The sequence below is a fragment of the Wolffia australiana genome, chromosome 2 (assembly GCF_029677425.1).
Source record: "Wolffia australiana isolate 7733 chromosome 2, ASM2967742v1".
NCBI classification, from domain to species: Eukaryota; Viridiplantae; Streptophyta; class Magnoliopsida; order Alismatales; family Araceae; genus Wolffia; species Wolffia australiana.
In genome coordinates this window covers 20,961,464-20,980,566 of record NC_135836.1, presented here as the reverse complement: position 1 = coordinate 20,980,566, position 19,103 = coordinate 20,961,464, and the positions used below count along the sequence as shown (strand labels likewise).

The following is a 19,103-nucleotide window of genomic DNA, read 5'->3' as shown; positions in this document are numbered from 1 at the left end:
TAAAATACTGGCAGAAACTAAACTAAAACACTGGCGAACTGTTGATCTAATAGATTATCCTTGTCTCATGAGAATACCTCCCTCATCTCTGCACCAAATTGTGAGGTATTCTCTTTGGATTCGTAATCAAGTCACATCTTTTAAACCAGGTATTTATAATTTACAGTTGAATCTCCTACTGTAGATCATTATAAGTATATTGAAGATTATAAATTTACACTGAAGGTCGTTATAAATTTTATACTAAAGGCCCCTAACAATGCATTTGCCATGTAAAAATGACAAATTATTAAGGCTTTCCTGTGTGTTAACATATAATTTAAATCAAACCTTAAATTAACTCATAGAATTTTCGCTCACCAAATTCCAAACAGTAGATTGGAACCAGCATGATTTCTCATATTTGATTCATTAAAGCGCCAAAACTCATGGACCTTCGCCGGATTGCTTTGGGGGAAGATATTTATCTGTGGGCCCCAGAGTTGGACTCATCTTTGGCTAATCCGACGGTTTATATAAACGGGGTCACCTATTTGACGGCCCGATGAAGCGCGGACCATGTATAGCGACGCCAGCCGCGTCAGCAACGGCTACCACGTCGGCAGGAATCTTGTTTATTTACAGCCACATGCGGGGCCCACTCTAAAATATCTTCCACCGACTCCTCAATATAAAATTATAAATACCATTAATTTAAAGCACAAGTTTAGACTGCAGATAGCGCATCTCTCTTTCTCTCTCTTGTAATTTTAGGATCGAGAGAGAGGGAGAGAGGAGAGAGAGGTGTTCGTTGGCCGAGAGAAGATGAATTGTCTTCAGAGCATTCCGAGGTGAGTTGACGCGCTGTTTGATCGCTTGATTTGTTGTTTTACACTTGCGATCGGCTTTAATCGTGAATTGTTGATGTTTTTCTCAGGTCGGGCGGCTACCACGTACGCGGACACAGAGGATTTTCTCAACGGAATCCGAAATTTAATCTGGTATATCGTGTTTAAGTTGATATTGAAGCCGCTACCCTGCGTTTCACCTGCCCTCTAATGCCGTTGTAGGTGTCCATGGGAGCCAGTGTGCGCCGTAGAATTGCTATGAGGGTAATCTCTCATGACTTACGCTCTGTTTGATACGGAAATCCTTGTGAATTATCGTGAATTGATCTTTAATATTGCGTTTATACGTTTTATATAGATTTTTAAGCCAAGGAAGTCGGCTTCCTTTACTTGGTTTATGGACGATTCTCCTAGGAAGAGAAAATTCGGCCAAATCTCTCTAGTTTGTTCGTTCTGTATTTCGACTCGTGAAATCCGGAGGAACGAAAAAATTTAGTTTCTTCCGAGCTGAAACAATATGCTGATGGCTATAGTAAACCAATGCCACTATTTTCTTCCAATTTGGCGCCGATCTTTTAGTGTAGAATGTGAAAACGATTTCTCCAAAAGTTACTAGTTTCTCTCTGTTCGTCAGCTTTATTGATTTTTATCCGCTAAATTCTTCAGACCAGTGTCCCGCTCCTCGACATAATATTTGCTCCATGCGTTCATATCTGAATGAAAAATTAACAGCGAAGGAGTTTTCTTTTTGTAAATGTAACGCTTTAGAATGAACACCTACATTTTCTGTTCAGTGGAAAGTTGGAAATGTGATTCAGAATGCATTCTTGCAGGCATCTTCTACTTTTGCATCAAGTGAAGAGAAGAGTAGTTCTGAGGAAGAGGTTGATAAGTCAGACACATATAGCCATGACATGACCCAAGCGATGGGCGCCGGTTGGTGTCTTCTCGTGGTCTATTGCCTGGATTCTTTTTTTCAAAACACTCAATATCCAGTTTTTCTCACCTTCTCTATCAAATTGGCGCAGTGCTGACGTATAGGCACGAGTTGGGAATGAACTACGATTTTATTCGTCCTGATTTAATTGTTGGATCCTGCCTTCAGGTATTTTGTTGACCCAAAATCGATGATGCACAAATATGTATGTATTCTGAGATGTTTCTGAGATCTCCGACTACAGACACCTGAAGATGTTGACGAGTTACGTAAAATTGGAGTAAAGACCATTTTTTGCCTTCAGCAAAATCCAGACCTCGAGTATCCTTCTTCACACACTTACACAATTAAAAATTTCATCAATCTGAGATGACATTGCATTCCTATTAATATGTGCAGATACTTCGGTGTTGACATAGTTGCCATACAGGATTATGCGAAGCAGTTTGAGGACATTGCGCACTATCGTGCTGAAATAAGGTAGATCAACCAGAAGTGTTCTCGTGCTGCAATAATTAATGAAATGTTATTTTATGAATTTCTTTTTTTGGTCCCCGTGTCTTAATGAGTTTTTCAAATTTCCGCTAATGACGATCCTTTTTGTCTGAATAATACCGTGTATTTTCCCAAATGCATTCTCTCATTTTTTGCTTATATTTCATTTTTATGATATATTTGCTTAAGGTGAATTGATATTATTACTTCCTTCTATATGAAATATGTTTCCTTAATATTCATCATGTAAAGCTTATCATGCCTTTTTCTGAAAATTAAGGACCCAGTATTGAACTAATGGTCTCATGAGAAAATTTCTGTATTTTCATATTTATCCAGTTTTTATGACATTATGCCCTGAAAAAATGTCCCGGATGCCTTCATTTAGTCAAGTTTTTGAAGAAACAAAGTGGTCCTTAAAGATTCAGAACTTAATTTGAATTCGATAAAAAGAATCACCTCTTATTTCATTATGGATTTCCTTGTAACAGGGACTTTGATGGTTTTGATCTGAGGATGAGACTTCCAGCTGTAGTGAGTAAGTTGTTCAAGGCTGTGAAACGCAACGGTGGAGTCGCCTACATACACTGCACCGCTGGTCTAGGAAGAGCCCCAGCAGTTGCGGTAAATAATGGGCTATAGAACACCCATTGTTGGCGTTATTTCCTTTTAAGTTAGCTGATACCCTTTGTCTTAAAACTGTAGCTGGCATACATGTTTTGGGTTCTCGGATATAAGCTCAGTGATGCCCACGAGTTACTTCTGGTAACAATTCATTGTGCTCTATTTTCGTATAATTTCCTTTTTATTTTACTGTGACTTAAGTCAACGCTCTCCCTCTTCACATCAGAGTCAACGCTCGTGTTTTCCCAAGATCGATGCCATTAAGAGTGCCACTGCAGACATGGTAAGCAAAACACTATCTGGGGTTTATAACATTCTTCATAATGTGCACAAACGGATGATGATCCATGATCCATTCCATCCGTTACTGTCATCAGTCATCCATCCTAACCTCAGAATGGAAAGTGAACAAAAGCCTTTGTGCTTTCTGCTTCATTCTGTTTCGTTCTGCCATCAGATATTTGTGATTTACTATAGGTTTACAACAGTAAATCATCCATTTAGGCATCCGTTACGTCCAGCCTCTGGGATGGAAACAGAACAAAACTGCAGACTCAGTGACAGATGAGTGATTGAAATGTCATTCCACCCGTCCTGTCCTGACCGTCCTATTCAGTCATCTTTCATCCAGCATGAACCTTAATTCTGCGTCACAGCCATTCTCACTTGGTGCGGTTCACAGTTGACCGGCGTGCCCACCGATGACGTCACTTTATCGTGGAACGACGAAGATAACATCACAGTGGAGATCTCCGGCCTCGACATTGGATGGGGACAGGTCATAATATTGACCAAAAAGTCAAACTTTCAGAAAACATCTTCTGACATTATGTTGACCTTTATTTTGTTCAGAGAATTCCTCTAAAGTATGACGGGGAGAAGGGGTTCTGGAATTTGAGGAGAACCCTTCCGGTAAGTTAATTTTACTTCTACCCTGCTGGAAATTTAGTAAAAACTTCGCATGAAATCAATTAAATCTGTTATGCTCTCAGGCTGGGAGGTACGAGTATAAATATATAGTTGACGAGGAGTGGACGTGCAACAAGGATGAGCCGCTGACCATCCCCAATGGCGATGGTCATGTGAACAACTACGTCCAGGTATTGTCCAATCACTCCAATTTATCTATGGTCAGTAATTATAGGGTCATTTTATATAGATTTAGATTCATAATCTCATCCTAACAGGTCATCAATTGATAAGTCATGATTATATGGTGTTTTGAAGGTTTAATCTCGAATAAAGGCATAAAAAGTTAATGAATCAATGAATATAGGTTAATTTAGATTCATAATCTTCTCCAAATACGCCACGAAATGACGATTCATAAATACATGGTTGAATTGGATTAATGTAGGTCCATAATCTTATCCAAGCCGGCCATTAATGAGGATTCATAATTATAGGGATATGTTATACCAATTTAGATTCATAATCTTATCTGAACTCGCCACTAATGATGACTCAGAGATAGAGGGTTAAATTCGATTGATTTAGATTCATAATATTTTGTCCGATCATGGCTTCAATCGATATTTCACCAATAACGCATTCGCATGCTTGTAGGTCTATGGAAGCGGACAAAGCAGAGAGAATGTAGAAGTGAGAGATCGCCTGAGCAGCCCTGGCATGGACGCAGAGCTCACTGCGGAAGAACGCAAGAAAATCCTTGAATTTCTCGAGGCATGCCCTGAGTGATCTCTGCTTGATTCTTATTATTGTAGATTGATTTTCAATTAATCTGTTATTGATGAAGAAAATAAATAATAATTTAAAGCCAGCATGTGACTTTAGGGAATATTAGATGGCCACCAGGGGTGTGGGAATTTCTGGAGATTAAGATAATTGAGTTTTGGCTAAATGGGGTCAGAGTTTGTGATAAAAGGACCTGGTACTTGTATCCAATATTCAAGGATGATACAGAAAATTTCAGGAAAATCCAGATGTCAAAGAAAACCAAGAATCCTTGCAATCAAATCAAGTCCAATCAAAGCACAGTAAGTCAGAAAGAACATCGGGATTGGAGATTGATAAGAGACGAGTAACTCTCCCATGTCCAACCAGCCGAGCACGGCTCTTCCTCCCTGATTGGGAGCTGAATGATGATTCAAATCTTTGCTTGGGAACTACTGCCCTTGCTATTTATAACTCCTTTGGCACGTGCCAACTTCCGCGCATGCGCTTCTTTAAGACAAAGTCCTTTTTCTTTTCGTCTTTGGTAAGTTGTATTAAATAACTTCTCAGTTTGTTGCTAAGGGTTTTATGGATATTTTCTCACTCCATTATGATATCCTGTTATTCTTCTGAGAGCACCTAATAACTTAGAGGCCCTTGAGTATAAAATGCTTTAAAAATTGAGGTTGGACACAAACAAGAAGATAAACAGAAATATTGATCTAGTATGGATAAGTTTAAAACAAAATTGATTGGATAAAGCAAGATAACCATAGCGACTGCGCAATTTTCTTGGAACAGAAATAATTGAGACAGCGGTCAGGTGCTAAATCATCAATGAGGATTTAATCCAGAAATCAATTTTAGGAAGGGAAGCCGTAGATTAATAATAATCTCCTAACAAAAAAAATTAAAATGGTTCATATCAAGTCAAAGTAAAAGGGGAATGAAGGCTCCCCAATTGTCTAAATTTTGATTTATTTTTGAGTTAATATTAGTCTATGAATTAACATTAAAATGAAGTCATACAGGAACCCGACGTAGTTTCCATTCAATACATATAAGTAAAAGAACGTAAAGATAGCTTGCTTCACATTAGAGAAGACCGCTAAATTGTGTAATTAATATTCATCAGTAAGCTTATTTCATAAAATATTTGATATATTCAGAGAAAAAAATATGCACCAGCAAAGTAAACCTTCTTCCTTGGTAATTAAAACTTAGCTTGTTAGTTACAAACTCGACTCAAGTTTTTTATACTGCTGAGTCCAAATTTGGTGTATTTTCAATCGTTGAATCAATTCAGACCTACACAACATATTTATAATAATTTCTCTCTTAGGTACTCCATAAAACATAAATGGTGAGCATGGGATTTATCCACAAGGAAGTAGGAATTTCTTCATTTTTATGTTAAAAAATAGCATAAATGATTTTATAAAGTAATAATACGTTTTGGGTTTTTAAGGTTTTTAACTATTTTTAGGGATTTTTTAATTGACAAAACATGAATAATATTATTTTTACGTAAATTTCTTAATATTTATTTAATTTGAGATAAGAAAATATAATTCTCTATAAAAGAATGTGACAGTTATGCACACAGCTGAACCCTTCGAGGACTGGTGAGGTGTGGGGATGAAGTAAATATATTTTGGATTCTTTTCTGGATGGAGACACTTGAGATTTATAGGGGTGTTAGAGAGGTAAGGAGACAGATTCTAAAGAGAGAAACTAGTGTAAATGGAGAGAATGAAAGATGTGACATGAAGAAATTATGAAGTCAAAATAGTTGATTTTCTTATGAAATTTTAGGATTACAAATTAAAGATGAATGAAGGTTTAAAGAGAGATATAGGCCATTCTATTGAAAGAAAGAGGGGAAACATATGTTTGGAGAGAAAAATGATGGGATGAAGGGGGAATGGATGTAAAAGCATGGAAAAAATCTGGATCTAAATTCATGAAGGTCATCTCATGATCCCTAAATGCTTTCTTTCATGTGTGCATCCTTATATTCTGCCAGGATCTCATTATTCTCAAAGAAAACAAGAGAAGGGATTGAAACATAACTTTAGAAAAATCAAATTATGTAGGTTAAACAGTGTGGACCCTGGAGAGACTTCAACACTGTGGACGCTTTGTTTTGCTTACTAGGCACTTGCTAGATCATGTCTAAAATGAGGGAAAGACACTTTTTATACATACATATATATATACTAAAATAACATTGAATGATTTTCTCTTATATTTCCTTCCCATTTTTTAAAAAAATGTGTCCAGAAAGCCAATTAAAAATATTTATTGATACAGTATATTCATTATAATGCTAATTTGATGCTTATAATGAAGTCCATGAATACATTATCCTACTAAGTGAATAAAGATGATATATGATAAATTGCAAATTATAATGTTAAATTGATGAATATTGCATTAAATCTATGTGTTTTACCAGCCATATTTGCATGTTATCATAATTTAATGGACATAAATGACTTGCACTATAGTTTTATGTTTGTTTTTAATTTTTTAGTATTTCTTACGTGACATTTAACCTCAGTGCATTGAAGAATTATTTTTTGCAGGCATAAAATACTTGGCTAGAGGGTGTTAAGGTTTTACTAATTTTTTGGGAATTTTTTCCATATTTTTATAATTTTCTTACCATTATATAGCCAATAAATAATTTTTAGAATTAAAATAATATATTTCATAATTTATTTAGTATTTTAAAAATTATTTTTCAATGAATTTCGTGGCATCCATGTCATTCGCCTGAAAATTTGGGCGAATGATTGGATGCATCAAATGAGCACTTTATTGGCTCATTATGGCATCACAATGCATGGTGCCATAATGAGAAAATCATTATCTCGAAAAACAACATGCCACGGGCGGGGAGGAAAAAGGTACACTGTGTTTTTTATCTTATTTGGTTTATTCATGCAATAAATGTACAGGGAGAATCGATCTCCACACGCATTTATGAAATAAGAATATTCTGCATAATCAATGAACGCAAAATCGATTAGCCGCATTCGTTGATTAGTTTCTCTCTTTAGAAACTAATCAATTAGTTTGAATTATTATATAGCCAATCAAATATGGCCAATCAATTAGTTTGAGATGATAAAGTGAATGCAAGAATGAAATAATGATGACGTGAGGCATGACGGAATTAGGGTAGAGAAAAAGTCAAATACAATAATTGGTGAGTAAGTAATGACACGACGATGGTAAGACATGATTTGGCAGATTTATGGAGGTAGTGTGTCGGCGAGATGTAATTGTGCAAATGAACTATGCTACCGATGATGTCGCGAAAGAGCAATCTAAGGCGAAGACGCTTACCATAGATCCTTACATTACGCCAGGATCACGGCAATTTGCGAGGCAGGTAAGCTCCCCCTCTTCTTTGATGCTTCTTCCCACACACCAAGGGCACCAAGAGCACACTTGATGGATCTAAAAAATTCACTATCTTTCAATCAGCCCACATGAGAAGGAAGCATGTTTAAGGATGATTTTGACAATGATCCCCGCCTCTATGATCAGAGTATGGATGGAAATAGGAGGGGGAGACAAAGACACCCTAGAAATTTCAGCTTAATCAGACTTGTGGATCATCAGATATCCCATTTTGCATTTGTAGCAATGCTAGCCATTCATATTTTCTCTCTCCTCATCATCGGCAATAATGCTTCCTCTTTTTTTGTTTTCAGTTAAGCTGTCCAATCGTCATATGTTTTAATGATTGTGTGGTCACCTTATCTTCTGCAATCATGCACCTCGAAATCGCCACATGTACCTGCAAAAGAAAAAGACAAAAACTTACTTTAAGTCTCATTTTGAATATTGTAATGTGGCAGCGCATCACCGTACACCACGTCACAATATTCCCTTTTTCATTGCAGGACGCACTGGTGGGTATCATTCACGTCACAAAAAGGGAGAATATTCCTTATTATTACCTGGTGCGGCACACGTTTCCGCGTGTCGCGTCACTGCCCTTTTTCTTTTTAATCAGTTGTGAGGGTACACGTGTGCACCGCATGTATCGCAGCAATTGTTGAGTCCTTTTCCCCTCTTTTTTATTCTTCTCTCTCTCTCTCTCTCAATTCTCCTATCACATTTATTGCAATATAAATGACCTTTTTTTCATTGGTCCATGTTACTCCTGCAATGAAAAGAAAGAAAGTTAGATGATGATTGGCGCGGTAGGGCATTGCGATTTGTGATGCCATAATTACAATATTCGATGAATCGAATATTGTAACACGTGGCAGACGCATATTAAAGCCAAAAAATAGATTAGCGCAGCGTATCATTAGCATAAACTCGTGATTAGCGCAGCGTATCATTGCATAAACTCGTGATTGGTCACCATTCGATGAATCGAATGGCAACACGTGGCGGACGCATATTAAAGCCAAAAAATAGATTATAAATCATTATAATTTAATACTAAGTCATGAAATATAATAAAATTTATTTTTTGACTCAGAAAAATTATTTAAAATCTGATTAAATCCCCAAAAATCAGAATATCAATCTAAAAAAAGTTTAATCATTTAAATATTGATAACACACATCTATATTCATTTTAATGCATAAAAGGTGTAATTTTTCTAGAATTAATCCCATAATTTATGTGTTATCACCCGTAGAGATCCCCTTCCTCATATATGCATTAGGCTTTCATGTTTAAGGTTTACTTACTCTCAGACTCCTGAATCTACCACAATCTTATAACAAATGCATTCTTCAATTTCAAATCTACTAAAACTTTTAGCCAGAAAAATGTGGCATAATTCATTCTGAAAAGTATACAATTCTCCAAGTTTCTTATTACTCCTTATCTTTGATATCAAATTACTAAAAGATCCTTGGACATCTATTCAAGTCAACCAAATAAAACTTCAGTTAACTCTGAATTTAACATGTCTCCACAATTCCATCTAGCATCCATTTTCTGACTCTTTTATGATAAATAAATAAATCTTATTTCAGGATTTCAATTACCGCAGAAAGGAATTTCTATATTACATATTTGTGTGACTACAGATTCATTTTTACAATTATATTAGGGTTCTCAGACTTAATTTATGTCCTGACATGTATCGTCATTTGATTTAATCAAATGGTGACCAATCATCATTCTCCTCGACATTTAGTGTAGCTAATCATTGCAATAAATATATCATTCTGATATTGTAAATCACGATGTCATATTGGCCAATAATTAGGTGACATAATTTTTATTTTTTATTTAGCAGAGGGGAAATGGACCACTATAAAAAAACCATATTATACTACTAATTAATCCCAATATGGAGAACTAGATGAAATATCCACACATCAATGATTTTATTATTATTGTAAATATTTTCTTGATTTTTGGAAGGCCAAAGGTTGTGGCTCTTACATGTGTCACACACGAACAACTAGTTTGATATTTGGATTGAGAACTGGTCAGATTGGACCAAACTGGGATCATCAGACTGCTGTTTCAGGTCACACTTGTTAATTCAGTCGGATGTAGTCTAATGGTCAAACTGAACCGGGACCAGACATTACTTATAAGTAAGGATTCTTATTTCCTTGCATTCCCCCGCCCCTTGCATACTCCCCCTCCCACCCACACATCCAATCCCAAACCTTATCTAAAACCATTACACCTCAATATGATAATGCTAATCACATGAATCTCACTATAACCTATCCACCTCAATCTTTATTATACTAACTCATTCAATGTCACTTCAAGAAAATGGTTATCACGTGTCAGTATAAGCACCAAAATATAGATAAACTGACATTGATAAAAGAGATAACATGCCAATTATTCAATTTATATCGCAAGTTATCCATTTTTATTTGTATTGAAATACTTATATTTAAATTAATATTTTATATTTAAATTAATTTTTTTGGTATTTTATGAAATAATTGGACATCATATTCACATAGGAAATAATGTAACCATTTTACAGTTTTTTGGTATTATATTCTTCCAGCTATTATTTATTCTAGGAAGAGTAGTTTTCACATTTTTGGAATTTTAATTAGTTTTTATGAGATTTTTATAAGGATTTCTGGTATTGTTTTCTGCCCATCAGGTGTTTTTTCATTTTGATCAAATGGTGGCCGTTAATATTTTCCTTCAATAATTACTGCAGCTACTCAGTGTGAACAGATATCATTCTAGTATTGCAAATCGTGATGGAAAAATGGCCAATCCTTATCTGACAAATTTTTAAAATTTTAATTTGTAAAGTGACGTGGGCAAAAAGGAAAAAAAGTGTATTAAAATAGAAGTATATTCAACTGCAAAGAAAAGATGGAGGGACACATTAAAAATGATTTTTTTATCTTTAATTAAATGCTCTGAAAAAAAAGTATGCACAATAATGAATAATATATTATGGATAGAAATGCCGCTTGAGGCGTCTGGTTTATGCAACAAAATTTCATAAATTTTTGTCAAGAGCACATGGAGATCAAGGGTTGAACCCATAGTGAGAACATACTAAATAATTGAATGTTATCTTTAATTTCATTTTTTTGGATTGTATATTTATTTATGGAATTAAATATAATTTAATTAAATAAAACTAGAGAAAATTTATTAAAAATTAATTGATGAGAAAAAATTCTCTTAATTGAACTAATTTATTAAAAAGTTATAAAATAATTTTGAGAATTTTAAGATAACTTTATAGTAGAAAAATATAAATTAATTCTATAATTACCTTCATTGACACTTTTGTTGATTGGGTTGGATTTTAATGGATTGGAGTGGATGAAAGAAATACTGTTTTCAGATATAGATGACAGTGGATACACGCTGCAATGCAAGAGAGAAGGGTTGGAGATGATTTTCATGATGTGAAAACTTAGGCAATCAGTTATGATAACCTGAGGAAATATGACTCAAAATTGAGTCAAAAGGTGAAGATCGCACCGACTCATCGAGACCTCCCAGATGGGTCAAATGGCGCTTTCTCTTCATGATTATTGATCTAAACATCACTCCTTAAATTGGTTGCTCTTAGAATGAAAGAAAAGACCCAAAAAAGATGTTGCATGAGCAAATCACTCCGATTATGGTACATTGCATGAGTAAATCACTCCGCTTGTAGAGGTGAGATGGTGAATGATAAAGGGAAAAGGATGAATCTACCCTCAAATTTTCTTCCTGAAACTCTTAATGTACCTTCCGATATTACCATTTGATTTTGAAATGGGCCGTTCATTTATCTTTTTCTTCATCTTGGATCACCAATAACCTATACCCCTAGTCCCCATATTATCACACGTGGGGTGGAATCATCAGATTTCACAAAAATTTTGCAACATAATCTGCACTATAAAATCACCCCGATGATGCACTGACATGTGCCTGATTTTTGCCAAAAAGAGCCAATTATTGGCATGATTTTTTGTGCTTGAATTGGTGTGCCCAATTTGAAAAGATCACATGTAGTTGTTAAAATGAGAAAATACATACAAATATTGTGCATTTAATCCACCTTTTTCACCCAGTAGTCTTGTTTTTCCACATGTTTTGGATCCTTGAAAAAGTGTCAGCGGATAATGAAAAATATGTCTTTTCTGTTGGCATGAATTTTCTGTTCCGTAAAAATTTACATAGAAATCTATGTTGTAATCATTGACTCCCACCAATGATTTGCTAACTCCAATCACTCGTCTCAACAAATCAGTGACGCCAATCATTGGACACAATCTAAACAAATTGTATTGAACACATGGCAGGGAATATAATATTTTATCAAAAAATTGATTTGATTTTGGATTAAAATTTTATCTGACTTTATTTTCTAAAACAATTATTCCATGCCAACTGCATTTTAGAAACATTTTCTTGAAAATCAACCAAGTATGAACACAGGGGAAAAACTAGTGGAATGATGATTCTTATTTTTAGATATGGTAATGATCTTCAAACTAAATAAAACTATTTTGACATATGATTACAGTGGATTATGGCTTGAGTATCTTGTAAAATAAATTTCCTAGATGAGAATTCTTGTATGCTTGTTACTGGTAAGAGCATAGATAGAAATTGTTTGATTTTTAATTATCTTTCTAGCACAAGTGAGAAGAACATACCCAATGTGTTCACATCAACGTTGTGGCAGGGAGTCGAAGGTACCTCAAGACATAGTAAATTATGAGAGAGGTCCTTTTTTTAAACCATGCTTTTATGCTCTTTCATATTTCCATCTTCTCCACTTAGAAAACTTGCTATCCTTTCTACCATGAGATGATATCCTTTATTCTTCCCTCCGGGTACTTAGCTGAAAGAATTCTCTCAAAATATTCCAAAAGCTCTGTCATCCATAGAGAAACTTCTTCAAAAGGATCATTCAAAAATCCTGGAATGATCTGCAAGTCAAAGATCAACATCTAAAAAATAAACTAGGTGCTCCGCCACATGTTTGAGACCCTAAGTGGTCTCACCTACCTGTTATGTTAATATGGTAAACCAAATATTATTGGAATAAACACAAATAGTAAATATATGAATATATATTGGCTTAAATAAAAATCATATATATATGAAATAAACTCTGACCACTTCTGAGAATTCTAAAAATTATTAATCGCTTAGGAAATTTTCCAAAATAATATTTTAGTTCAACTGTCAGAAAAAAATGTTAATTCATAATTAATATGTTTATGCATGAATAGTAGGAATTTCACTTATTGAGATGCATAAAATGACAATTATTACTTATCAATTCATGTAATACTTTCACATTACCATCACATCATTATGTATATTTGATAAATGGTTAGTGACATCAATGTGAATCATGTGTACTTGTACCTGTCCGCTTGCACTAGTTGCATTTGTTACCTGATAACATATAAATTATTGGGTTGATTCTATAAAGGTTACACTTGTTTATGCATTAAAATAAATATAATTGTGTGATATACCCTTTAAATGATTAAACCTACTTTTAGATTGATGTTATGTTTTTTGGATTAAATCCCGTTCGTACAGATTTTTCCAACATTGTGTCCTTAAAGGACCTCATTTCTAATTCGAAATATATTTTTAATGAATTTTTTGAACTTATATTCAGAGAGATACAAAATTTCAAAGTCAAAATATATATTTATTATATTTTTATGATTCAGTATTTATTTTATACTGATTTATTAATCAATTTTTTGGCTTGAATATGCACCCGCCATGTGTCGCAATTTGATTTGTCGAATGGCAACCAATCACTAGTATCTGCAATGCTTTGGTGCACTAATCATTGTGAAAAAGGTATAACAATGGCATCGCAAATCAGGATGCCATAATAAGCCAATCATTATCTGAAATCCGATGCACTTTATTCTTGAGAGGTGACATGGACCAATAGAAAAAAGGGAAATTCTGTATCACAATAAATGCAATCCCTAAGCCGAGAAAAAGAAATAATAAAAAGGAAGAGAAAAGTCAAAAGTTGTAGCAGTACACATGGGACACATGTGTACTACCGCAAATGATTAAAAAAGAGAGTAAAAACTGACATGGCATGCAGAAACACGTCCCACATCAAGTAATACTTAGGGAATCTTCCCCTTTTTCTGATGAGACAAGGGGAATATTATGACATGTCACGTTGCAATGCGCCGCCATATCACCAATTAAAAATGAATTTAGAAGTCTTTTTTGTCTTTTTTCTCCTGTTGGTACATGTGGTGTCCTCAGAGTAAGCAATCACAGAAGACGAGGTAATCATGCTGATCATTAACCATCTGACGCTTAGACTACTTTATTGAAATGGAAAAAGAAGAAGCACCAACGTCGATGATGAGGAGAGAAAAAGTAGACATGTAGGATTGCTCCAACTTCAAAGCACGATATCTGACGATCTAGAGGTCTGATTGAGCTGAAATTTTCAGGGATGCTTTGTCTTCAACCATATGATATATTTATACAATTTTGGATCACTGTCAAAATCATCCTTAAACTTGCTTCCTACTCATGTAGGCTGATTGGAAGATAGTGAGTTTTTGAGATCCATCAGGTGTGTTCTTGGTGTCGTGGGTGTATGGGAAGAAGCAACAGAGAAGAGGGGGAGCTTACCCGCACTCACAAATCTCTGTGATCTTGGTCGAATGAAAGGATCTACGGTAAGCATCTTTGCCTTACGTTATTCTTTCTTGGCATCGTCAGTAGCTTAAATGAATTTCACTACCATATCTCACCATCACATCACCTCCATACATTTTCCAAATCACGTCTAACCCCTTCACATCATCGTCCTATCATTAACTTACTTATCAATTACCATATTTGAATCACTTTCTACCCCATTTCTTTCACTCTTTGCATCATTATTATTTCATTCTTGCATTCACTCAAACTGCTCAAACCCAAAGTGTACTATCTAGTAATTGTTCTCCTTCACTTAATATCACTATCTCGCCTTGCAGTTTCTCGTCACTTGATTTCATATTAGGACATATCTTATCTCATATTGTTAATCATTACATTAACAATATTAAATCTATAATCACCATTCCCTGTGGAGGTGATCCATACTCCTCTCTAGCTAAGATTGGTGAGTACAGATTTATATTTTTCTTGAATAATCTCAAAAGTACCAAAGTTTGAGATTAAACCCTAATTTTGAGATTATCATTACGCGATACTAACAATACTTCCCTTGTTAACCTCGTCACCACTAGTACATTGTGTTTTCCAGTCAAAGCTGACACTAATTATGTAAGACTAAGGACTAATCCATTATAAATAGTTTTTTCTTACCTCAGAAGCCATTGCTTCTCAGAGATTTTCATTGTTCTGAAAAATCACTTGTTGACACTCTATGTTTGCTAGTGCCTATAATAATTTTGTAATATGTTCCCTGTGCATAACAATATATTGAAATTAATAGATTTGTTTAAACAAAGGTATAATTTATCCATACAGAATTTGTTATTTAGAGACTAATTAAGGGATCATTATTATTTAAGAGGCTGGTAAATAAACATAAGATTTGAAATTTTGGTAATTATGATTAATTTTTTAATAATAAAATAATATATATATATATTGAGGTAAATTATCAGATACTCTTATTCTTAATCCATGAAAAGAACTAAAAATTAATGCGGGAAGAGATAAATAAATGGATGTCCACATTGATCCCCTTTTTCATTTTTTATTCCATCACCAAATGTCCGTCGTACATGTATTAAATTATAAGACAACTCATATTGTTATTCATACTCTTATTATTATTATTTAAATACTATTTTAAATTACCTACAAGTGGATTGTGTGATCAGGCAGAGTAAGAGTGATGGGTACCATCTATCACCAAAGATCTGTCTCGGCTAGCGCGTGGAGTGTAGGCTGAAGGAGAGATCCGACCTTCACGTATTCGGCCTAGTCAATGGGCCCACAGAGGTTGACGTTATCTTCGTCATGCATTTATGACATCTTTTTTTTTGTTTGTCTGGCCTATGTATTGGAGCCCATGTGTTCGTGTAGTCGGGCCGACGTGTTTGTGCCCATGTGTTGGCCTTCTCCTGCTAAGGGGGCCACTTAAAACCATTTATGTGGGCCTTGTCCTTGATTTTCTAAGGGGGAGGCCCATATTCATCCGCTATGTTAGGTTGAGGGGGTACCCCTCGTTAGTCAAGGAGAAAAAGAAGGAATAGAGAAGAAAGTTGTGTTTCATTTCATTTTGGTGTAATTTTGAGTTTTTGAGTTATTCTACAATTCTGCCACTGCAAAATTGGGTGCTCCTTGGAAAACCCCTAAGCCGTCTCCGGCGCAGCCCCCGTGGCTGAGCCGCTACGCCTCCACCGTACTCATCGCGCTCATCGGTGCTCATCCACACCCGCTTTGGAGCCCGCAGGCACTTTTGCCGCCACACATCCTGCCAAGACCCCCGCTGTGCTTGCCGATGCGCTTGTCGCCACACCCCGCCGCCCATCGCTGCAACCCATGCCAGCCACCCGCCAGCCTGCTCCAGTTATCGCCCTCGCTAGGCAGCGCCTCTGCTCTGCGACGCCTCGCTCGTGCCCATCGCGCTCTCCCAGGCCCACCCACGCTGCCCGCATTAACCGTCCGTGCGCCGCAACCTGCGCCTTTCAGCCTATGCCCCGCCTGCCGGCTTCGCATGTGCAACGCCTCCTCATGCGCCCTGCCCTCTCGCACGCGCTGCCTCCACGAGCGCAATGCTCTTTGCATGTGCCCTGCCTCGTCCTGTGCACGCCTCTGCACTGCAATCTTTTGTGTTGTCTACGTGCCACCGTGCGCTGCTTGCGCACCACTCATGTCGCAACAGTCGAGGCCACCAACTTGACCCACCTCTGTCACCGCCGTCTCCGTCGCTCACGGACACCATTACTGTTGTCACGACCAAGCGGGCGTCGGTCGGCAAGTACACGTGCCTCACCCGTTGCACGTTCTTTACTTCCATCAGTACCTCCCGAACGTGTCTCCACCGACAGGGTTAGGATAGTGATGGACAGAACTATCATCTTGAGTGATAGCACCCTTCACAGTACGCCTGTGGTTGGACCATCGAGGGTGTGCCCACCAGCGGCAAAAGCCGTGCTCACACCGTTGATCTTTATCCTGACATCTGGGTCATTGGGAGCCTTGTGGCATATCCAGGACCCCCTCACCATGATCTTTTAGTCGTCAGTATCTCTCAGCGTCGAATTGATACTTGTTGATTTTAACGCATTAGCATTTGGATCTCCATTGCATTATCCCCGTCCAATTGACACTAGAACGGATGATCGATCCCGTTCTTTCGTTTCGCATTAGAGAGGAAGAAGAGGAAGTCATTTTTGTGACCAAATGCAACTTAGTATATGTTTAGTCCTAAAAATCATTTACCAGCCCTAAAAATCATTTAGTTTAACGTATGACAAGATAGAATCATTTAGTAACCCTAAAAATCTATTGTACGCTAAAAAAATGAGAAAAAGGTTTGAAAGCTAAAATTGAAAAACTTGTTGCATTACAAGACTCCTAAATGACTTAGGGTATGGTTAGTGGTCAAACCCTAATCTATCATTTGGTCAGTAATGATGTGTAATGAGGAGCATTGGAGTGCGCCTTCAACAATATCCTCCCTCTCATGTGCAAGGATTTTACGCATCTTCTTCCTCAAGTCAATATCCACTTATACAGATGATAAATGGGCCCATCTTGACCACTCAATCACCTTCGTGTACTTCTTGTTATATGAAAGCTCAGACATGTTTGAATTGTGTGACTAGAAATTTGTGTCTTAGTCAAAACATACCATTTCCATGCGTAAGATGTCTTTGGTATTTCATGCCAATGAACCACTTATATGACTGAGACATGAATCAACCTAATTGATATTAGCTATAGTACCATTAAGGGATTCATAAGGATCACTTCAATGAACTATTTATCTAAACATCACCAACATCTATTCCTAGCGCCTTCACATTAATGGCCAAATGATCACCCATACTTACTATATACATAAGATCATATGATTTTATTACATCCGGATATCTCAATGTTAGTCTCAAGTATCAACTGCATAGGAATATTTATAATACATGATTAAATACTAGTGATCATTGTATTATGATCTCATCATAATTCACTTAAGCAATTCACAAATTCAGAGACTTCATTATAAACATCAAGCAAGAATAATAATGAACAAATATATTTAACTTAATGAATTTTGACATAGCATGGTTGTGTTATTTTCTTTGATGGCATCATAATATACATCATCTTATTTGGTGTAGTAGTGGCCTTTTGAAATTATAACACCGACGAAGATCTATGTAATCTTATTAATAAGATCAACATTTGTAAGTTTCATTTGTATATGAAATAATTTACATGTATACTGAGTTTAAAATACAGTAATTATATTGAATGATTTAAAATAAAATTAATATTAATATCTGAAATTAAGTACTCTTATTATATCATAAAACTTTTATTGTATGAGTTGTATGATTTTTAACAGTTTATAAATAGTTCTCTTAAAATTTCCATATTAAGTCTATTTTATATATTTGCCAAATAAATTTCTAAACTTACCTAATTTTGGAAATACATATGATATATTTACAGTTGCAAAAGTCTCTATAGACTAATATTCCACCAAAGGCCACCCTGACACAAGGGAATACAGTTAAATTCATCATAGGACAGGATGATCAGATATTTAAGGATGAAATTTGTCTTTACCAATCCTTGATATTTTTGTGCATGGTTTTTCTTCCTTTGTGATCCTGTCGTTCAAGGATCATCCTATCCCATCTCACTTGTCAAGAAAAATGGTAGTAACCTGAATAACATATAATAAATATTTTATTTTTCAATGACCAAAAAAAGAGTATTCTAATTACATATGTCCCCCACTCTGTGGCTTTGATTTGATTGTACGTATTTCCTTCAGAAAGTTTTCCATACTCCCCTTGTCACTGCATCTATCTACTATTGATATGGTCACAATGACCATCACACCCCTACCACAATTACAAAAAAAAAT

The 19,103-nt window shown here is 35.8% G+C and overlaps 1 protein-coding gene across 1 annotated transcript; it reads left to right on the top strand.

Annotated features, from left to right (window-relative positions):
- Nucleotides 1-687: 687 nt before the first annotated feature.
- SEX4 (dual specificity protein phosphatase (DsPTP1) family protein) lies at nucleotides 688-4,663 on the top strand. Its single transcript, XM_078571426.1, has 14 exons — nucleotides 688-830; nucleotides 917-980; nucleotides 1,050-1,091; nucleotides 1,661-1,763; nucleotides 1,856-1,932; nucleotides 2,009-2,085; nucleotides 2,164-2,244; nucleotides 2,751-2,883; nucleotides 2,965-3,024; nucleotides 3,110-3,166; nucleotides 3,566-3,661; nucleotides 3,736-3,795; nucleotides 3,876-3,983; nucleotides 4,450-4,663. The coding sequence occupies exons 1-14, from the start codon at nucleotides 805-807 to the stop codon at nucleotides 4,579-4,581; spliced, it is 1,116 nt and encodes a 371-aa protein (XP_078427552.1). The 5' UTR covers nucleotides 688-804; the 3' UTR covers nucleotides 4,582-4,663.
- The last annotated feature ends 14,440 nt before the right edge of the window (nucleotides 4,664-19,103 follow it).